General features: G+C 47.2%; 1 protein-coding gene across 8 annotated transcripts in view; it reads left to right on the forward strand.

Moving 5' to 3' along the window:
- RNLS (renalase, FAD dependent amine oxidase) overlaps positions 1-21,486 on the forward strand; it is an 83,273-nt gene that overhangs the window by 28,317 nt on the left and 33,470 nt on the right. For 7 of the 8 annotated variants that reach the window (XM_064429895.1, XM_064429897.1, XM_064429899.1 and 4 more), the window contains 2 exons: positions 14,711-14,884; positions 19,632-19,807. In XM_064429895.1, the coding sequence (XP_064285965.1) occupies positions 14,711-14,884; positions 19,632-19,807 (350 nt within the window). The remainder of the gene's footprint in view (positions 1-14,710; positions 14,885-19,631; positions 19,808-21,486) is intronic. The other variant, XM_064429900.1, reaches the window with a different exon arrangement.

Here is a 21,486-nt window from a genome sequence, read left to right on the forward strand (position 1 = left end):
CTCAGCCCTGGCCCAGCCCATCAGGGCTGTGATTTTGGCCATGAGCACAGCAGGGATGGGTCTCTGTGTCTCCTGGTCCAGGCTGTGCTGCAGGAAAACCAGAATTGCTGATGGGGAGTGAGGGAGTCACTGGGCTACCTTAGACTGGGGAGGTTGGGTCTTGGCTCACATCCAGGCTGGGGAAGGAGGGAGATTGCTCCCCTCAAGCCTGCAGGGTGAAGAACTACTTCCTAATATCTAATCTAAACCCAATATCTGCTTTTAACCTTCCCTTCTTCAGTTAAGGGCATTCCCCCTTGTCCTGTCACTCCATTCCCCTGGGCAAAGTCCTTTCCCAGCTCTCTTGGAGCCCCTCTGGGCTGCTGAAATGGCAGGAGAGACTTTGCACAGGTCTCACAAATTGTTTAAACCTTGGAAGACTGTTCAGTCAGTGTCTTTTCCCTGACCTGCCTCAGGCCATCCCTTCTGAGCTGAGCCTGCTCTCTCAGATGACAATAAATCACACGTAGGTTCCCCTCTGGCCCTTCAGCAGAGAAATTCATTCAGGGTTTGCAGAAGCCAGCAGAGATGGGACACCTGTTAGTTAACCACCTGCTTTTGAAAACTTTCTTTCCAGCTGGTGCCTCTTGAAGTGTTTTTCTGGGGCTGGCTGATCCTCTCAGAGGTGGGAATTCTCTGTCTAGAGAAGTGCTGAGCCTCCCTAATTATCCCATCTCCCAGACGTCTTTTCCTTCCAGCTCCTTTTTAAGGTCAGAATTTGTCATTTCAGAAATTCAAGCTCTCCTCCTCCTTGCTGCCCCAGCTTCCTGCATGGAAGGTCCAGATGATGCAGGGCTGCCCACTCAGGCACACTTTGTGCCATTAGCAAGTTCCCATTGCCATTTGCTTAATTGTTTGTGCACTTTTAAACTTCTTACCCATCTCCGCAGGAACCCACTAAAAATACCCACAGGCAGCTCCTCACCCATTTTATAGGATCAGAGAATCACAGGATGGTTTGGGTTGGAAGGGACCTTAAAAATCATCCCACTGCACCCCTCTGCCATGGGGCAGGGACACTTCCCACCAGACCTGGTTGCTCCAAGCCCTGTTTGAGCCAGCCTTGAAAATTTCTGCATTTATTGTATTTTTAGTGTGTTTTAACATCTCTCAGCTCCTGGTGGGCCTGAATAATTTTTCAGGTTGTGTTTTGTGTTGTCTCAGCCTTTTCTGAAAAGGTGGAATGAGCTCTGAGCTTGCTTGGGGCTGGTGGTGGTGCTGAGCATTCAATTACAGAACACAGTAACTTTTTAAAGTTATTATAGTGATTTAAGTTATTCTGCTTTTGGTGGAGAGATCTTTTATGGTTCTGCTGTTCAGAAGACTAAATAAAACACACAGAGCATATTTGGGAGGAGAGCAGCAGCTCTCTGGATGCTTCTTGTCAGCAGTTGCAGTGGAAATCTTTAAAGAGACTTTCAGACATTTAGCACCAGCCAAGGCAACTTGAATTCCTAAACCACGTAATCGAAAATAAAATTCCCTGCCAGTTCAGTAAAAGGAGCCATCCCATTGTTTCTTCTAAGCTCAGGGAGACAGAACATCTGGCATGGGACTGCACAGAAGTGTCTGTTAATCTCAGTTTTGAGCCTTCCTTCTGGGCTGCCTCCCTCTGGAAACCTCAGTTCTGTGTTTTCCTCCTTTGGTTCGGATTTCCATTAATTCATTTTTCACTTGCTTTTTGAAAACTCTTCTCTAAAAGTTTGAAACTTTTTTTGTTTGTAAATCCATCACCTCTACTGTATATTTTGTTGTCTTTTCCTCCTGTCTTGTTGCCTTGCATTTAAAGTTATTTTTCCTCTGTACACACTGCCTTGGTTTTCTCATCTGCCCTTTTGCTTCTTTCCCTGCTCCTTCATCCAGTCCCAGTTTTTCCCTTTTCTCTCCTGCCTATCCCTTTGTATCCACTTCGTTTGCAGTGCTGGAACACATCAGAAATTATGTTTTCCCCTCTCCCTTGCCCTTTTAGTTACTGAAATATGCACATAAGAATTCAAATGGGCTTCTAAAAATAGCAAAAGGATAAAACTGTTTGTTTCAGCTTTTCAGTCTTTACTTTATTAGAACTTCTGGCAGGAAAGGTCCAGAAAGTCTAGAACTAATTCAGCTGCAGGGAAAAAAAAAAAAAAAAAAGAAAAAAAGAAAAAAAAAAAGGCAAAAAAAAGGAGCAAAATAAATCCTAGAAAGAAATATGGCCACAATTTATTTGTTTAAAAACCATCCAGAATAAAACAAAAGCCCCAAATTTCAGGTGTGCTCTGTCTGTGGACTGTGTCAGTGTGGCACGTGTAATCCAAAGTGGCATTTTATATCCTTGATTTCTGTCTCTTGATTTCTGTGAGGAGGTTTATTGTGTTTTTCACAGTTCTGGTAGTTCATATGGACTTGGTGTGGGTTTAAAAAAGGAAAGGTTTGTCAGGGCCATTTTTAGAGGAGATGAGAGTCATGAAAAGGGTAAAAGATGTGATGGATGAGAATTTCTTCCTGCAGGAAATGTCTGTCCAGGCTGGCAGTTGTGAAGTCCTGGCATTTTCCATTGTCCAAAAGCTTCTTCTTCCCCAGCAGGAGGATTTGCTTTGTAAGACTGCTTAGATAATTCTCAGAGGAAAGTAAATGGATTTGATTTTTTTTTATTATTATCATCCTGTACACAATATTATGAATGTTAAACTTTAAATTCCATCCAAATTTGGATCTGTGGATGTTTGTGACGTGATTATGAAGATCCCCAGCCCTGTGATGCTCCAGTGTTATGTAGTTTTATCTCAGGATGAGGATTCCTGAAATTGTGTGTCCCAGATTCTCCTGGACTAATTAATACAGTGCAGAAACCTCCTAAAAATAAACTTTCTCATTAGCTACTAGGTTTTATAACAACTTTTCTCTTCAGAAGAGTTGTATTTTCCTCTTGAAAGAATAAACTTTATGGCTTTATTTCCTTCCCCATAAGCCCCTGAAGTACTGGTAAGGCAGATAGGCACAAAAAAAAAGAAAAAAAAAAGGGAAAAAAGGTGTTTGGGGTGAATTAATTGAGACAGGGAGCTATTGGATGTGATTAGGCAAAAGATGATCATCAGAAAGCTTCTAGTGCCAGGTAGTGGAGTTTTGTGTTTGCACAGGCACAATTGTGGTGGATTATATGAAGGAAATATTTGTTTTCTCTGGTGATGAGGAGGGAAATGAGTGTTTTGCCTTGTGTCACCTCTCTTATCCCCTGCTTTCTTCCCTTTAAGCCTACTGCACCTCCCTCCTGCTTGTCTTGCAGGTGTTGACAAACCAAGCTCAGCTCTCTTGGCTGTGTCTTAGCAGGATGAGAATTTGCCCTCTGAAATAATTTGTATGCCTTTGGAAGCTTGAAAGCCTCACTGGGAGTTTAAATTACATTTAAATGGATTCAGTGCTTCAGTGATGAGATTTCTCCCAACAGTAGAAAATCACAGACTTCCTGCAAATATAATTTAGTTTTTTAGGGTTTTTTTTTGCAAATATTTACGTGTGATTTGTCATGAATTTTCTAGCACCACCAGCATGTCCCTGTGCCAGTGTCTTTCCTGCCTTTCTCTCTGGTGACTTTGTCATCCTTTTGCCTTTCACATGTTCCACAGCAGGTGGAAGGAACAGTGGGATTTGATATTTTGTGAGTTTCCAGCTCACCCATCCAAGGGAGAGCACAGAACTTTATCAGATGGGGGAAAAATATTCTTGCTGCTACTCTGCCCTCCTGGGGGGCTTCAGGATTGTCACAGAGAAGTAGAACTTTAAGGAGTTGGAAGGACCTTAAAGCCCACCCAGTGCCACCCCTGCCATGGCAGGGACACCTTCCACTGTCCCAGGCTGCTCCAAGGTCCAAAGTCCAGCCTGGCCTTGGGCACTGCCAGGGATCCAGGGGCAGCCACAGCTGCTCTGGGCACCCTGTGCCAGGGCCTGCCCACCCTGCCAGGGAACAATTCCTAATTCCCAATATCCCATCCATCCCTGTCCTTTGGCAATTTGAACCCATTCCCTGTGTCCTGTCCCTCCATCCCTTGCACAGTCTCTCTCTGTGTTTTTTGTCAGCTCCTCCAGGCCCTGCAAGGTCACAATTTGGTCACCCCAAATCTTCTCTCCAGGCTCAACAATCCCAGCTCTCTCAGCCTTCTATACCAAGACTGCCTTCAAACCCCTTTTCTCTTTGGGATTTGTTCTGTGCTGCATTTTTTCCCCCCTTTCTTTGCTTTCATACTGGTCTGTGCTTTCCTGTGGTGGAAGCAGGATAGATTGGGTAGCTGATAAGGTATTTCCTGTAAGGAATCACCTCCATAAGGGGATCATTCTTTGCAGATTTAATAAAAAAAACCCCATACTAAATCCTATTTTCATTTGTACCATTCATTTTGCATCTCTTAGGGAAGTCAAGTGTCCAGCTTACTTCAAGATTGCAAAATCCCCATCAGCATGCACTGAGGTTCTGGTCAGGAGGGGGTGGAAATGAGCAGAGCTGGTAGAGGACCCATCTGAGGATGGTAAAATACAGAGGCAACTTCAGGCCAAACCCCTGGAAGGAGGAGAAGCAGCCTGGAAGCATTTAAGCTGAACTGTGTGACAGATAGAAACTTTTGATATTCATTAATAATATCAAAAAAGGGAGGCTGTTTATGATGAATTGAGAAAACAAAGCTTAACACTGAGAATGAACAGTAGAACAGGCATCCAGAATTTCTCTACAGATGTGCAAGGTCATTTAGTTCCCCAGCAAGCATTTTTCTTCACTAAGTAAGGCAGCAGACAGATCCTTCAGTGTTTAACACAGCCTCTCCTTACCAGCAAAAACCACATGGGAACCACAGCTGGACTGTCAGGGAGGAGGGGATGGCAGCAAATTATCTTCTTGGCTGTGCCTTCCACTTCAGCTCTGCCTTTTGAGGAGGAGTGGGGTTGGTGGTTCCCACAGCATCAGGAGGAAGAACATCACCATTCAGTTTTAGCAGCAGAAAAGCTGTGCCTTGGGAAGGTGGCCGTGGTGCAGTCAGCGTGGGAGGAAAGGAGGTGGCTCCTGTGCAGGTTCCTGCATTCCAGGAGCTCCAGAGGTGCCATCCAGGTGGCTCAGAGGTAAAAATCCCCCAAAAGTCACCCCAAGGGGGTTCTTTTCAAAGTTGAATGCACTTTCTTTGACTTTTTATGTGCACAGCTCTACCCTGTGTATTCCTTCCTTCTGCATCCTCCTGGTAATGAACCAGATGCACTTGAAAAAGAGAAGAAAATATGTTAATACCTCATCTTAAGTGGAAATTTCCAGAGGCCAGCTGAATCCTTCCTCAATAATTAATGCCTGAAAGCATTTTCCTCCAGTTCTTATTTAAATGGAAATAGCTTTGGTGTCTGATATTGTGAAGCTGCATTGCACTGCCTGGTATTGCTTTGCAGGGCTTGATGTGAGCTGGGAAACAGGGAAGGGTTTCCAGGAGTCTGCCTTTACTGGGACCTTGTGGGAGAATCCCAGTTGCTGTGTCCCAGCCCTACAGGCCTTTAGGGTCTTGCTGCAGCCCAGAAACCACAAACATCAGGCAGATCTGATTCAATTTATTTATGTGTTTCTTCTGCCTGAGTCACAGCACGGAGCAATAATCCAACCTCTTGCTTCATTGCCTTGAAAAGCTTTTAATGCTATTTCAGCAACTGGTGGAATATTTAAAGAAAATAAATCCTCCTGGCTTTATTATTCAGCTCAATGCTGTGTACAGTAGGTGAAGAAGTTATTTGCTAAATGTTTTATGATGGTGATTATGTAAGTAATGAGCTTTTACGTTTTGGCACCAGAGAGTACCAGAACTGTGTGTAGTACTTTGTAACTTGATGTAGGAAGGAAGCTTAATTTGCAAATTAATCCAGTTTCATCTTCCTGCTGTGCCCTGTCATTACAGAGGACTTAGAGGAGCTTCCTTCCTACATCAAGTTGCAGAGTAACTTCTGCAAATTAATTTGCAGATTAATCTGGGGGAAATGTGACAATGAGCTTTATTTTTATAGCCAGACTTTTTCCAAGTCTCTTACCTCAAAGGTAAGGTCTTATATCTATGTAGAAATCCCTGACTAAATCAGATTTTCTCAAAGATGTTTTTGGTTTCTGTCAACATCAGTGCCAGCCACAGGAACTAGTGGGCTCTGTGAGAATAACACACTAAAAATGTGGTTTTGTATGGAAACTGGATTTGCAGTCCTGCTAATCTGCCATATGTATCATCTACATCTCCCTCTAAATGCTTACCAAGCAGGAAGTGGAGTGTACACATGCATTATATTTTTAATTTGGGCTTTATTGACTAATTTCTCAGGGTTCTTTCTAAGTGAATCTAATTTCCAGGCATGCCCAAAATCTCCTGGAAAAATCTGGGGATCTTAATTCCTTGCTGGAAGGAGTTACTCTGTACTGGAGGCTGCACAGCCAAACAAAACTGGAAGAAATCTCCCAGCTGAAATTTGGGCATTTTGAACCACGGCAGGACTGGCTTCCTTTCCCCAGGCAGGTTGTGCTGTGACCACAGGAAGGGTTTGGATGGTGAGAAACACTCAGTTATTGTCTTCTCCTTTAGTTCTACTTGCTTATAAATGTCAAATCCTGTTCCTCCCAGGGTGGAAGCTTAGCAGAGGTTCATATTTTCAACTGTCATTAATTTTGGATCTAAACCATGGATGCTGTAACCCACGGGGAGCTGCATTTCCATGCTGTGGTGTGTGGGCATTGCACCACCAGATTTTGGGTTGAGAGTCAGCCTCTGCCCTCACAGCTCAGTCCTCCAAGTAACCAGGCTGAAAAGTTCTTTTCTTCATGAATACAAACACAAGGAAATGTGAATGTGATGTCAGCATGTGCATTGAACCACCTGAGAGTGAGCATGCTGGCTGAAGAGAGCAGTGTGGAGCTCCTTGGCTGGGTGTAATGCAGGGTAAAAATGTGGAATCGGGGATGGAGGATAGTGGTTTGCCAAATTAAAAAATTGAATTGTCTATTAAAAGTAACAAAAAATATTATTGCTTTGGATAACAGAGCTGGTTTGTTGGTTTTTTTAAAATATGAGTTGAGCATTGAAGTGTTTGGCAAAGATGCCATGGAGCTTCTCCGCTGGTTCCTCATCCCTCCTCTTTTCTTTTTAATTTTTTTAAAATGTTTTTGTCCTTCCTGCAGGAGCCAGGAGTGGGTGGCTCTCAGCCCCTGTGCCAGCTTTGCCCCTGTTCTAGGAAAGGTGCAGTTCCATTTCTCTGTTTGTTCAGAAGTCGCCTTGACCTCGTGGGCTTGTGCAGGAGACGAATGGAAATGTTTCTTGTGAAAATGCAAGGTTTTAGTTTAATGCTGAGTGAAATGCTGAGGACAAGGAGCAATGGCCATAAACTTAAACACAGGAAGTTCCACCTCAACACGAGGCAGAACTTTTTTCCATGAGGGCGGCAGAGCTGCCTGGGCAGGGTGTGGGTCCATCTCTCTGGATCCATCCCAAGCTCCCCTGGAAGTGCTGCTGTGTCACCTGCTCCAGGTGACCCTGTCTGCACTGGATCATCTCCAGAGGTGCCTTCAGCCCCAGCTCTCCTGTGATTCTGTGAATTCCCAATAATCTCATCAAGAGCAGCTGCTGGACAGTTATGCAAGCTTAGTTCTCAAAATCAGAAACTTCATAAAAAACTACGTTGTGCTGCCTTTTTCTCCCCCAGCATCTCTTTTCCTCTTCATCATCTACATTTCTAAATGTGCCTTTCCTTCATGTGCCACAGACTTGAGGTAATGAAGCTTTGTGCCAAGTGAGCCAGGGCTGCTGTGATTTGAAGTAATTATTTAGGTCCTTATTGTTGCAAACACATACAGGGGTGAGGGACGTGCTGGATCCCAGCAGGATTATCCCAGCAGCGGGAAGAATATCACAGCAATAACTGTATTTAGTGACCATTTCAGTGCAGGCACGGCCATGGCTGGCTTTAACTGTTACGCTGCCTTTTTAAAAAATAAAAAAACCAACAAATTTCTGAGCTGTTTGATAAGGCAGCTGGATTAAAACCGAAGCCTTTCCCACAACCTCTGCTCCCTCCTACGCAGAGCGCAGCAGGAACAGGCTGCGGCCAGCGCGGTGGCACAGGGCCAGTGGCATGGCCACTGCTGAGAGCGTGGCCTGCAAGGGCTGTCCTTTGTCCCCACGCAGCTGGGGAGCTCAGGGCAGCAGCTCCTGCCTCTGGAGAGGTCTCTGCTGGCCAGGGAGGGGCGGCCGTGCAGGGAGGCGTTGGTGTGTGAAGGTTGTGACAGTGTGCCAGCCTGTCACCTCCCGAGCAGAGCTGTGGTGATGGAACCCAGGATGTTCCTCTGGCTGCCCTGGAGGGCTCCAGACCCCGGCAGGGGGCTCAGAGACCTTGGCACGGAGTCAAAAACACCTGTACCTTTGATTTTAACCCATGGAGAAAATCACCAGCTTTGTGTGAAGATACAAGCCACGAGAGTTTAGGTAGACTGATAGTGAATTTGTCACAGGATGAGAAAGTAAAATTTTGGGGTTTTTAGAATAGGGGTTCAAGAGGCAAGATGGAGGAATCTGGGCATGTTCTGCCCTTCTTCTTGTTCTCCATCTTCTGCTGTGATGGTGACACTTTGGATTGGTTTAGAGGCAGACTGTCTAACATAGGTGATAGGTGATAGAAAATTATTGTAAATAAAGTACACATAGTTCTTAGTATAAAATGTTAACACCACCCCAAGGGTGGTCAGCGTGCCATGAACCAACCTGCTGGACAGAGCTCAGCAGGTCAGACAGAGAATGTTATAGATAAGGAGAAATAAACAACCTTGAAGAGCAGAACCGACGCATCTCGGCTTCTTCTTTGGTCACAGGGCTGGGGAAAAAGAGACTCTTTAATACCTCAGGAGCCATTCCAGCAGCACTAAACCCGAGACTCTGACAATAAACTGTCCCTGCAGATATTATGTGAGCTGCCCATTCTGCTGGGTGAATCTCTGGAGATCCCTCAACTTGATACCTGAGCTGAAAATATCTCTGTAGCCGTTTAACCACAGTTTCCTTTTCAGCTTTTAGGGCCGTGGTGGTCACTGGGCACTCACAGATGCCCTGTCAGCAGCTGAGGCTGAGTGATGCGTGGGGATTTGCTGCAAGTAAAATCTTAAGCAGAGCAGTCTAAGGAAACCACAAAACCTTTTGGGGCATAGGGTTAGTGGTGGGGTTAGTGAGGGCATAGCTGTGAGAGTGGCAGGTGGTCACTGAGATCAAGTGGGACAAAAAGTGAAGAAGGTGGAGGGTTTCAGGTGCTGGAAGCTGCAGGGTGGCTGGGCAGTGACAAAGTCACAAAGTTAAAGCCAGGTTCTAATGCTATTCCTGTCAAAATGGAATTATTAGAATAAGAAGTTTACAGTGAAAGAAGTTAAGATGAAAAAGAACCATCTTCTCCTGAAGTAAAAAGTCCAGCATCCTCATATTTTGCAGTTTTAATAGCACTTTCATTCCTTCAAAGTACTGCCAAAGGGTTTTTTTCCCCTTACTGCTTTGGTGGCTGGTCATGTCTATTAGCTCTAGATTTAGTCACCTTGGCAATACCTTAATAAGTGATTTTGAGCATTCCAGGCAGTAGCTGCTGTGCACTAAAGCAGAAGATAGTTCTGGCTGTTTGTTACCCTTTTTTGGAGCTGCTGATTGTCAGGGTGCAAAATCCCCTCTGCCACTCGGCAAGACTGGCTGGTGGAACAAAGTGAGGGTTTTCCCTCTCATCCCTGGAAGCCTTTCCAACCAGGATCTTGGTTCCTCTGCCCAAGTTTGCCCACACGCCCTTGGGGTCATGCAAGAGCTGCCTCCAGGCGTCCCAGCTGAGCTCTGATGTCATGGGGTGACTTCACGGGGACCTGAGTCCCCACAAGCTTTTAGCAGTACTGAATTAGCAATAGTGAAACTTTCCAAAACAAGTGTTCTTTTAAATACACCTCGCGTCGTAGCATCTGCTTTTCCCTGCAGCCCTGCAGTGGTTTCTCCCTGCCCCCAGCAGCCTGAGCCCTGCACTGAGCCCTGGTGGCTCTTGCCCATCTCTGCTTGCCCAAAGGTGCAGTTTGGGAGCCCAGCCCTTGCTGGAGCCTCTGAGAATTGCCACGAGCTGCTGGTGAGGGATGCACTGGGCACTCCTGCAGTGCCTCTCTGCAGAGCAGGGTGGCTTCAGACTGCCAGAGGACAGGAATGGATGGGATATTGGGAATTAGGAATTGTTCCCTGGCAGGGTGGGCAGGCCTGGCACAGGGTGCCCAGAGCAGCTGTGGCTGCCCCTGGATCCCTGGCAGTGCCCAAGGCCAGGCTGGATGGGGCTGGGAGCAGCCTGTGATGGTGGAAGGTGTCCCTGCCCATGGCAGAGATGATTTTTAAGGTCCCTTCCAACCCAAACCACTCTGTGATTCTGTAACATTGCAGCCTCCTCCTGCACTTTCTGGCAGAAAGAGTAAAAAAGCCCAGGGTGAAACCGTGATCGCCCCAGTAAGTTCCTGGCTGCTGGAGCAGCTGGGTTTATTTTTGCCTCCCTGGCTCTGTGGTGGGAGGCTGGGCTCCCTCCTGGATGGCACGGTGCCCGTGCTCCCAGCCTGCCAGCTCCAGCCTTGGCTCTGCTCTGTGCTGCTGGCCCTGATGGCATCTCTGGGTCCTCTCCTTCCCACAGCGCCAGGGAGGCAGCGAGGTGACATTAAAGCCCTGGAACAGCAGATAAAAGGCCCTGGCTGTATTTATTGAGTGTTACAGATAAGTAATCCACTCTGCTGTCAGTGTCTGCAGAAACAGCAAATAAAGTATACATGGCCCTTGCTTTGATGTGATGAAATCTCCAGAGGACACTCACTTCAGTGGCGCTCGCAGTGCAGCTGTAGCTGAGGCTTGCAGTGGAAAATACAAGATTTTCATGTCTTCATGCATTGCTTTAAAAATATCACTATGGCTGTGTGCTGGGCAATTCTGTGTTCTGAAAGCTAGGGTTGTTTTGTTGTTTTTTTTTTTTCCAAAATGTTATTAAAATCATCTTAACCGTTTTTGTTGGAAGGGGAAAAATTAATAGTTATTTTGTGGTTTCATACCCAGCGTTAAAACAACAGTCTGGTTTTCATTTAAACCAATAAAAGTATGGAAATTCAAAATGAAGGTTCTCTCCATGTCCTTAGATCAACTTGTTGGCCTTGCTGAAATGCATAATGGATGGAGCAGGGGAAAAACCTCAATCCTACAACTCTTAGCTTTGTTTTTGCACATAGCTCAGCTTTTTTTGTTGCTGGATTTCAAATCTGACGTCACTTTCTTGCCTGTCTTCTCAAGCTATAAAAACTTCCTCGATTTGGTAAATGTGCAGCTGCTTAGAACCCAGTGAACCACAGATTTTTTTTTGTTTTTTTTTTTTTTTGAAGAACCTGAGCAGTAGTGAAAGAAATTAGCTGGCAAACACGCATCAGTAATTGAATTAACGCACTTTCAAATTTTGGGGTGTAGAGCTGACTGTTGAGGATGATGGGTTTTAGTCAGTTCTGGTTTATGGTGTGGTCAGAAAGAGACCAGAGGCACAGCTGGGGCACAGAAAACCCGCAGCCAGCCCCAGGGGAGCAGCCCTGGGATGGGTGCTGGGGGATCCCCATCCCCAGGGATGCCCTGGGACAGCTGCCCTGAGCCTGGCCAGGCCTCCAGGGCCCTCCTTGCAGCCTGCAGGTTCCCTCCCAGCTCTGGCTTAGCCTGGGACAGGGCAGGGCTGAGTGTGGAGGAACCTTTTTGCACAGAAAGGGTGCTCAGGCCTTGGCAGGGGCTGCCCAGGGAGCTTTGCAGTGCCCATCCCTGCAGGTGTGCCAGGAAGGTGGCACTCAGTGCTCTGGGCTGGGGACAAGGTGGGCATTGGCACAGGGTGGATTTCATGGGCTGGCAGGGATTTTCCAGCCTCAGGGATGCTTTGTGAGCTCCTCAGTGTCTCTGGGGTTCACATGTCACCAGGTGAGCAGCCTGTCACTGTCCCCAAACACCTGCAGGCACCGGGCACTGCAGCGCCTGGCCTCAGCCTGGCTGTTATCCCATCTCCTCAAGGCTTGGAAAAGTCACTTCTCCCCCAGGCTGTTCCTTCCCTGGCCACTAGGAACGAGCTGCCCTGGCTGTTCACAGCCCTTGGATCTGGAAGTGCCAGCCCTGGAGCTGCCTGCCTTCCCTCTTCTCTCCTCTCCTGGCCTGCTCAGCTGGGCTCATTTCCTTCCTTCCTGCACTTCCCCACCATCCCCTGGCCAAGCACCATGGGCAGGGGTCTGTTTACACCTGACAAAATCTCAGTTTATCCTCAATCCAGCTGTGCAGCCTCCACCCTGATGACCCCTGGCACATCCTGAAGCTCTGTAGCTGGTGAGGCAGCTCCATAAGGACATGGTGGGGCTCCAAAAAAGTGCTTCAGAGCCAGCTGGCCACCCCAGCTCTGGCAGCACTGAATGTTGTGAAGGTTGTGCCTGCTCAGGGGCTCCCTGTAATGAACCTGGAGCACATTCCCACCCTGAGGAGCAGGGAAGCTCAGCTCCTTCATGGAGAATTTGGAGGGGGTTTTGTTCATGTCCCTTTCCCCAAGGGAAACGGAGTAGCCAGAGCAACCTGAACAAAGGGTGGTGTCCTAGATGGGATGTTACAACTTCACATTTGCTTGTTTATAGGACTTTTCTGTTCTTTTGGAGCACAGCAGTGCAGTGTGGTTGTTTGTGGTGCCTGTAGGAAGGAGCCTGCTGGTGATGGACACCTGGGAGCCCAGCTGGGCACAGCTCCTTCCTGAAAGGGGACAGGGGGTGGCTTCTGGCTGAGGTCTGTCCCCTGGGCTGTGTTTCGTGTGTTCAGCAGCAGCTCTGCTCCCTGGATGGGCTCCTGGGGTCTGCCAGGAGGAACTGGGACAAGCCCCAGGGAAATCAGTGCTGGAGCTTGGAGAAGAGCCCCAGGATGTTCCTGGATGCTGGCACCACGTTAAGCTCATGAGAACTTGGGCCAGGGAACACTTCCAGCAGGGAGGGATGTGCAAGGTCCTTTCCTGCTGGCATCCTTTCCTCCAGGGCAGCCCTCCAGCCTGCCCCACAGCCCTGCTTAATCCCTGCCTTCCCCTCCAAGCCATGAAATCCATCCCTGAGGGCTGCAGGAGCTGCAGGGGAGCTGTGGGAGAGGATGGAGGTGACAGCCTGCAGGGGACAGTCCTGCCAGAGCCTGGGTCAGCCTTTGAGCAGCACAGAAATTTGGGAAGGAAGCCAGTGCCCTGCCTGGGGCGTGCCAGGCTGCTCCGGGCCTTTGGCATGGCACCCAGGAGCCCTGGGTCCCAGGGGAGGAAGAAAGCAGCGTGACCTTGGAGTAAATCCTCCCTGGAAAGATCTGAGTGCAGGGGTGAGAGGCAGCTGGACCCCTCAGCTCCTTCTGGGAGGGAGAACTGGAGAGGGAAAGGGAGCTTCTTCAAAGCCCTTCGTGCTCAGCCAGTCCTGCTTCCTCCACTGCCAGGTGCCTGTTTCTCCTCCTTTCCTCTCCCCAGCTTTTGTGGCTTGGTCAGTGCTTCCTTCTGCTCTCCCCATTTCTCTGTTCCCCAGTGTATTTGTGGGGAAAGTGTGCAAAAAACTCCACAAGTTTTTTCAGGGTTTTTTGGTTTTGTTTTTTTTTTTCCCTTGGGGACATTTCAGTGTGGGTTTCTGGTGGGATTTGAGGTGGAACCTGACTTGTGATCCTCTGGTGTGCTGGGCATTAAGTCAGGCTGGTGGGGAAGACCCACCAGGAGCCCCTGAATGAGTTTGGTCAGCCTGACCCACTGTGGGGTGGGGTGCTCCTTTCTTCATACAACACCAGCTGAACTGTTGTCTCTGTGTGCTGCTCCAGCTCACAGGAGCCTTGGACATCCACTCAGTCATGGAACTGAACTCCACAATTAGCCAAGCTGGTGGATTTCCCTGTGCCATGAAATTAAATAGTATTTGAATGCTCACCGTGGGGCTAATGCTACTTTGTGCAGCTTTTTATGAAGATTACGAAATTGCAGCAAAAAGCAGATCTTGCTGTAATTAGAAGATAGAAGAGTTAATCATGGGGAGGAATTAGGATTCATGCTTGCTCTGAAATTTTCTAAACTGCTTTAAAATTCCTTCAGCTGAAGGAGCTGAACTTCACTATGAACCTTTTGTAGGCTGAAGTGCAGTTTTCTTCATTCATTTGAATTGCAGCACAGAAGTCACAGGGCTCTTTTCCCCAGAGGTTCAAGAGGCTCTGAGTTCATTTTGTTGATATGTGAAGTCATTTTGGTGCTTGTCGAGCCATACGACCATTTACTTGATGTCCTTGAGGCAACCCAAGCATTTTATTGCTATTTATTCACCCTTTGAGACAAAAAGTCACCAAAATCATCAAAGTTTCAAGTCAGAAGCAAGTAAGGGACAGCTGGGAGATGAACCCCCAGCAGCTGTGGGAGGGTCGTGTGTGAAGGACACATAATACACCATTAAAACTTCATGAAGAGGTGTCCCAGAAAAAAAAAAAAAATACTACAAAGCACTAGGCTTAACATTAAATTCTTAGTTTTAGCAGTCTGGTCATTTTCAGGAAGGAATAATCAGCTTAACTGCAGCATTCCCATATTTAATGTTCTGAGCGGAGAAGGGATTGTCTGATTTTCTTTCTTTTATTTTTTTTTTCCCTCTTTTTCACAGTAATTAATGAAAGTCAAAAGCAGCAACTGGAATCTGTGAGCTACTCATCCCGCTACGCCCTGGGACTGTTTTATGAGGCTGGGACAGGGATTGGTGTCCCCTGGGCTGCTCAGTACATCACTGATAATCCCTGCGTACGCTTCATCTCCATCGATAACGAGAAGCGCAATATAGGTCAGTGCTCCCATTATTTCCCTTAAACACAGTCACAATGGAGGGTGTAGAGCATGAGAAATGCTGTTTAATTGAGTGTTGCTGCTCTGAACAGAGCGAGTGTTTAACTCCAGGCTGCGGCGGATGGCGTTTTATGTCACTGCTGGCCTGTAGTGAAGCACACAATGAGAGCGGGCCGGCCCTTGGAAAATCAGCCCCCAGCACATGGTTTATGTTACTGCGTTTATAAAACCAGTGTCAGGGGATTGGAGACTTCAAAATGTTGCTATTCCAAGAAAGAGCTGGGGTTCCTTTGTTTAAACACTCGCCAGTTTGTCTCCCGTCACCCGTTACTCCACAACTCCTGCTCTTTCCTCAAGGCTTGGAGGCAAGAATGACTGGGATAACTGGAGCTGCTCAGCCCAGTTCAGAGTTAGCCAGGCTGCTCTTGTCATCGGGGAGAGTCCCTGCAATGGCTGCACGTGCTTGGAGAATATCCCCCAAGACAGAGCCTTCTCCTGTCTTTCTGGAGGATGGCAGCTGAGGAAGTGTGTGTTTTATTTATTAAATGTGTTTCACCTACCAGGAGTGGGGTGGCATAGAATAGCTCAAGAGAAAACACTTGCAGACCAGTTAGAGTCACCAGCATGGTTTGGCTTACAAGGGACCTTAAAGACACAAAGTTCCACCCCCTGCCATGGGCAGGGACACTTTGCACCTGTCCAGCCTGGCCTTGGGCACTGCCAGGGATCCAGGGGCAGCCACAGCTGCTCTGGGCACCCTGTACCAGGGCCTGCCCACCCTGCCAGGGAACAATTCCTTCCAATATCCCATCCATCCCTGCCCTCTGGCAGTGGGAAACCATTCCCTGTGTCCTGCCCCTCCATCCCTTGTCCCCAGTCCCTCTCCAGCTCTCCTGGAGCCCCTTTAGGCACTGGAAGGAGCTCTAAGATCTCTCCAGAGCTTTCCCTTCTCCAGGCAGAACAATCCCAGCTCACTCAGCCTTTCCTTGTAGGAGAGATTCTCCATCCCTCTGTGCAAGCAGAAATTTGTTGTTTTCCCTAGGAATTTAGCCACTTGATCTGACAAAAGAATGGCTGGACTGGCCAAAATAAGGATGTAGCCACCCTGACGTGCTTTCTCCAGCAGGGACTTGGGTGAATATATGAAAAAAGAGCCAAGGAAAGCCACATACAGAGTGATCTTTTTTCCTCTGGTATTATCACCTTGTTACTGGCAGTGTTCAGCTGGAGATATTCTTGCATCTGAGATTCTGTTGCCATTGTTGTGTTCAACAAAAAATATCTGATAGTTAGTAGGGCCTACTGATATTATCCTTACCAGTGTCAAGGAGGAGTTCACCCATACTTTCGCCACCTCTCTGCACATGTGGTCTCAAAGCCCCAGCAGAAAGAACAGCAAATATGGAACTGTGATGGAATTATCAAACAGCTTTGCTGTCTCCAGATGCAATTGAACCAAGTACAAAGCACATTATTTGGGGCATATTGTTAATAAATGTATAGAAGGTACCAGGACATCAGAGTTGACACATACCTTTCTCACTGAAATTTCCCTGGAATTGTGGGAGAGTTCTGTTTATATGAGCAAATTTTTCCAAGAAGAACCAATTGTGTGTGTGTGTGTCTCTTCCTAGGAGACAGGCTTTAGACAGCACAGGCAAGGGAGGTTGAGTGTGAAATTTATTTACATGTGAAGCCCTGCAACCAAAACACGTGAATAAAAAGTTCCTTTATGCTTGTTTTAGCACATATGCGAGTGTTTTGCATCCGCATTTTTCTTCCTGTGCTTCTGACTGCGCTCCAGAAGATTTCAGTGGGAGGCACAGGAGCACCTTGCTGTCCCTTTTAACTCCACTCCACTCATCCTCTTCCCACTCTTTTGTTCTTCAACCTTATCATTTGGACTCATCTGAAGAAGAGGATGGTGACAACCAAAAAGTAAATATTCAGAGAAAGCAGAATTGCTGGGTGAGGCAGCTGAGATCTTCCAGGGCAGTCATCATTCCCCAAAAGCCATTAGTTTCTCCAGAAGAAACACCTCTACATCAGGTGTTTCTTCACCTGATGTATCCACAGTAAATGGGGGCTTATCTCACCCTCACTGCCACTTCAAACAGCAACTTTTTCATAAACACCCTTGAACAGTAGAGATCCAGAGGAAATAACTGTAGCTGATAGTTGTCCCCTGCAGGAGGTTTGGAGCTGGATGGTCCTCAATCCATTTTCTGATTCTATGATCCCGTGAGCTTTCTGCTGAGGGACTCAGATAACATCTCCCCTAAAGCAGGTTGTCCAGCCCTCACAGGCCAACAGCAAAGGATGCTGGAAGCCCAGACTGTCCTTGTCACTTGTCTGAGACGTGGCAGTCCCTGCCTTGGCTCAGTAAAGCAGAGACATCCAACTCGGGGGCGTCTCACCAGTGAAACCCAACCCGGCCTTGCTGCTGTAATCACGCAGCGGGGTGGGTTTGATCAAGCAATTTCCCTGATGCCACCAATTCCTGGTGCAATCAGGAGCCTCCAGGAGGGAAGGCTTTTTCCAGCAGCTGGGGATCCCAGCTGCTGTGGGCAGAGCCCCATCCCTGCCTGCAGAGGTGATGTTATGTAAGGAAGAGCCCACCAGAAGCGTGTGCTGAATTCCCCGTGTGGTGTGCATGAATATTAAACACTTTGTGGGATTGGCTGCCTCAAACACCCCATCCATATTTATACCAGGTCGGGGGGGACAGTGGGAATTCTCCAGCATCAATTATTTCTGGAATACCGCAGTCTTTGCATCTCTCTGCATTCCAGGAGGACTAAAGATAGATGACACATCAAAGGGGAAGTGGTTCCTTTCTTTCGCTCCAGGATTGTGGGGTTATGTAATTTAAAGGGAAGATCTGCCTTACAGGTTTTTAAGCATTGTATAAATCCTCTTTAATTTTGAAATAGAGATTCATTTCCTTCCTGAATTAAGAATTTTTAGGAAGATGAAGGAGTTAAAGAACTCTTTAAGTTTTTGCTTGTTACGCAGCCAGTTGTGTTGCAATCCTCTGCCAGCCCTGCCTGCCTTTTAGAAAAATAATCAGAAACTGTTGGTAAGGCTAATGAGATGCTGGGTTTCTGAATGTGAAAACGTTAGTGCCTTTCTTTCCATGACTCCTCCCAAAAGTGCCTTGTCAGACAGTAGATTTTATTCCAGGGAGAATATGGGACCTTAGGAACCCTGGGAATTTCTGAGGATAACTGGGGAAGCTCGCTGGCCCTCCTCCCAAACAGCAGCGTGGCATTTTGAAAGTGACCCTCCACCTCTCTTGCTTTCTAGGTGTAGTAAAGTAGATCACTGCTCTTTTTTACACTTTTAGGTAGGGTTTATGAGGCCTGCACATTGACTTCTCTTTTGGCACCATGTGAAGGAGCCATCCCAGGGAGCAGGGATGCAGTTCCAGCATGTCCAGAGGTGTCCAGCTTCTCTGCTGCCCTCCATGCTGACCCAGGAGCATTTCCTTCTTCCAGGGTTTATTTGGTGTGGCAAAAACCCTTCCCCTCCTGCTACCCAGGACCACAATGGGGTTCAGATGGCAAATCACATCTCCCTAGGAAGCTTAAAAATCCCTGAGGGTCAGGAAGCAAACGCATCGCGGTTTTTATCAGGATCTGTTATGGCTTCAGGTTTTGGGCAGCAATGTAAGAAAAACACTCAATACTTTTCTCTTAAAATGAGAACACTCCTGTGGGAGATGTGTGCCTGTCACATCCGTGGATAGTTTTCTGCTGGAGGCCAGGTTGTAACCCTTGGATGACCCCTGAGATAATTTTGGAAAGTTGGAATGTGTCATCTTCCCAGAGGGCATCTCTGCCTTGAGGAGCTGGAGATTTCTTCAGTGGCACAGCAGAGATAAGGAGTTTATCAAGCTCAGTGCCTAACAGCCAGAATGGCCAGCAAGTGTCCAGCCACCTCTTTCTTTGTGGATTCCTGGGTCAGAAAACACTCGTTTGCTGAAAATAAAATCTTCTTCTAAGAATGTGCCAGTCCAAACAAAGGTCTAACCAGGAGAGGCTTCCAAAGGAGGGAGTTGCTGGGTAAGGGAGTGAGAGGGAATCACTTCATTGAGCAACCAGCTCAGCTGAAATGCAGCATAACCCACACAGAGTCCTTGCTCCATCCTGCTCATCAGGGCACACGAAAATCCCCTAATCCAGCCAAATTCCTTGGATGCTGCTTGTTAGGCCACATCTGTAAGGCGACAAGCCAACATGCTAAGGGGACAGGAGTCACCTGCTGCAGACAACCTGCAGCCAGCCCCAAATGTAACAAAGCCTGGCCCTTTCCAGGTCTGCTGGGATCATCGTCAGCACCTGAGCTGTGATTTCATAGATGAGAATAAATTTTTGTGATAGGACAAAGGGCGATGGTTTTAAACTGAGGGAGGGTTGATTTAGATGAGATAAAAACCCCAACTTTTTTACAGTGAGGCCTTGGCACAGGTTGCCCAGAGAAGCTGTGGGTGCCCCAGGATCCCTGGAAGTGTCCAAGGCCAGGTTGTTGCAGAGATTGTCCTCCCTGACAGAGGTTCAGAGATTGCCCTCCTTGTGTTGTTATTCCATGTGCTTTTTTCCCATCTGGAAAAACAGAGTGGTACCACGGATATTTTTGTTCTTACTGACTCCTAGGTCAGAGACACAATTGTCAGCATGTGGGGAAGGCAGATATGAATGAGCAATGCTTCAAAAGCACCTCTCCTCTTCCTTCCTTTCTTCCAGAGTCTCCTGACATTGGGCCCTCGGTCGTGGTGCACACCACTGTGACCTTTGGAAGCCAGCACCTGGACTCAGACCCTGCAGAGGTGCAGCAGATCATTCTCAGCCACCTGCAGAAGATTGTGCCCTCCCTGCCTAAACCAAGCAGCATCAAGTGCCACAGATGGAGATACTCCCAGGTACTCAGCTGCATTTTCCATCCTCAGGATCCATAACACATTCCAGCATCCAGGGCTGGCCAGCAAAGCCAGGTCATTTTTAGCCATTTCTTAACATCGTGGGCCTGGCTCAGCAGTGAGTTATGCAGCTCTCCTGGTAAGCAGGGGTAGGAGCAGTGTACAGGAAGGAAGTAAATCCCATGTAATTCGGTGGGATTTTCACTGGTATTTAAAAATCATGACTCAATACATCTCTCTGCATCCAAAAGTACGCGGCATTATTAGCAAAATTCCTACCCTGCCGCAGAAGAGCAGAAGTACAGAGCTACTAATTGTTATTATTTGATTTGGCCCAGCTCAATTTAACAGAATGTTATGCAAAAAGTATTTTAAAGTAAACTACCTAAGGGTAATAATAGCAAAATGGGTATATTTTGCAGCCTTCTTTTAAAAATCCAAGGAAATTGTTGGCGATTTCCTCAAGTATTGGAGTCTATCTCCATGTTTACCCAAAGGCTCTCAAGTTAATTTACATTGGTGAATTTGAACGTGGAGGTTGATGCAAAATATTTACTTTTAAAGCAGTCCCCTAAAAATTTTTCCTTTTTTGAAGTTGCTGTGGATAGCTGTTGTGGAGTCTGCTCGTACCCCTTGATCTGCATCCAGTTTGGAAACCTGGTCTCGTTAGCACAAAGTTTATTTTTCTGCAAGTAAAGTATTGGTGGATTGCAAAAGCAACCTTAGCACGGGTATTAAGGCTTACATAAAACCTATCAAAATCGTGGTGTCTCCTCTAAGTTCCTCTTCATCAGTTCAGGGGGGATTTTTTTGACAAACAGGTGTCACTGCTAAGGTTCCCTGGTTGTGACATCTGGTCTTTTCTCCTGCCTTACCTGCTGAGAGCTGCTGGTGCTCACAAGAGCTGTGGGTGGGAGCAGGGAGAAGAGCTGGATCCAGCTCTGGAAAGGGTTCCCAAACCCCATCCAACTCCTGCTTCTGTTGCTGCCAGCCAGGGCTCTGAGTCCAGCAGCTGCTGGTGCCACAGGAGGAATTATCACCAGCCTGTAATTTGGGGGATGAATGTCAATATGTCTTAGGTTGCAGATAAGTCCGTGTAGGTCAGACCCTTTATCTCAATAAAGAGATCTCTAAAGCCACCCTATAAAATAATCACTGCCTAAATGAAATATCTGGGCCACAGCTCCCTCTTTCTCCTAAAGCCCTCTTTACTTTCAATTATAATAAGCTGCTGCCACAGAGGCCAAGGGAACTGATAAGATGGGTGCCTGTTTCCCCTGACTCTTTTAGTTGGGATTTATCCTACTTGTTAATTAAATCCGGCTGTAACATCCTTCACATGGCCAAACACAATCCTGGGATTAAAATGCAGACATTACAATTATCCGTGGCAGATGAGGGATTAGGACTTCCAAAATTCTACTGACACTACTTAGCAGCACAGCTGCAGCTCTGGATCCCTTTGCTCTAATTATGGTGAAGGCACCATTAGCATTCAGAGCCAGCAGCTTCCCAACCCACCGTGTGTCTTTGGCAGAGTCACTTTATATGGAATTACTGAGGCTGGAAAACACCCCCAAGATCATCAGCCTTTGACCAAATATCAGGAGGGGTAGGAGCTGTTTGGTACAGCCAGCATCAAATAAACACTGGGTAGCCCAGGAGAAAGGACACTCAAAAAA

The sequence above is a fragment of the Passer domesticus genome, chromosome 8 (genome assembly GCF_036417665.1).
Source record: "Passer domesticus isolate bPasDom1 chromosome 8, bPasDom1.hap1, whole genome shotgun sequence".
In the NCBI taxonomy this organism is placed as follows: Eukaryota; Metazoa; Chordata; class Aves; order Passeriformes; family Passeridae; genus Passer; species Passer domesticus.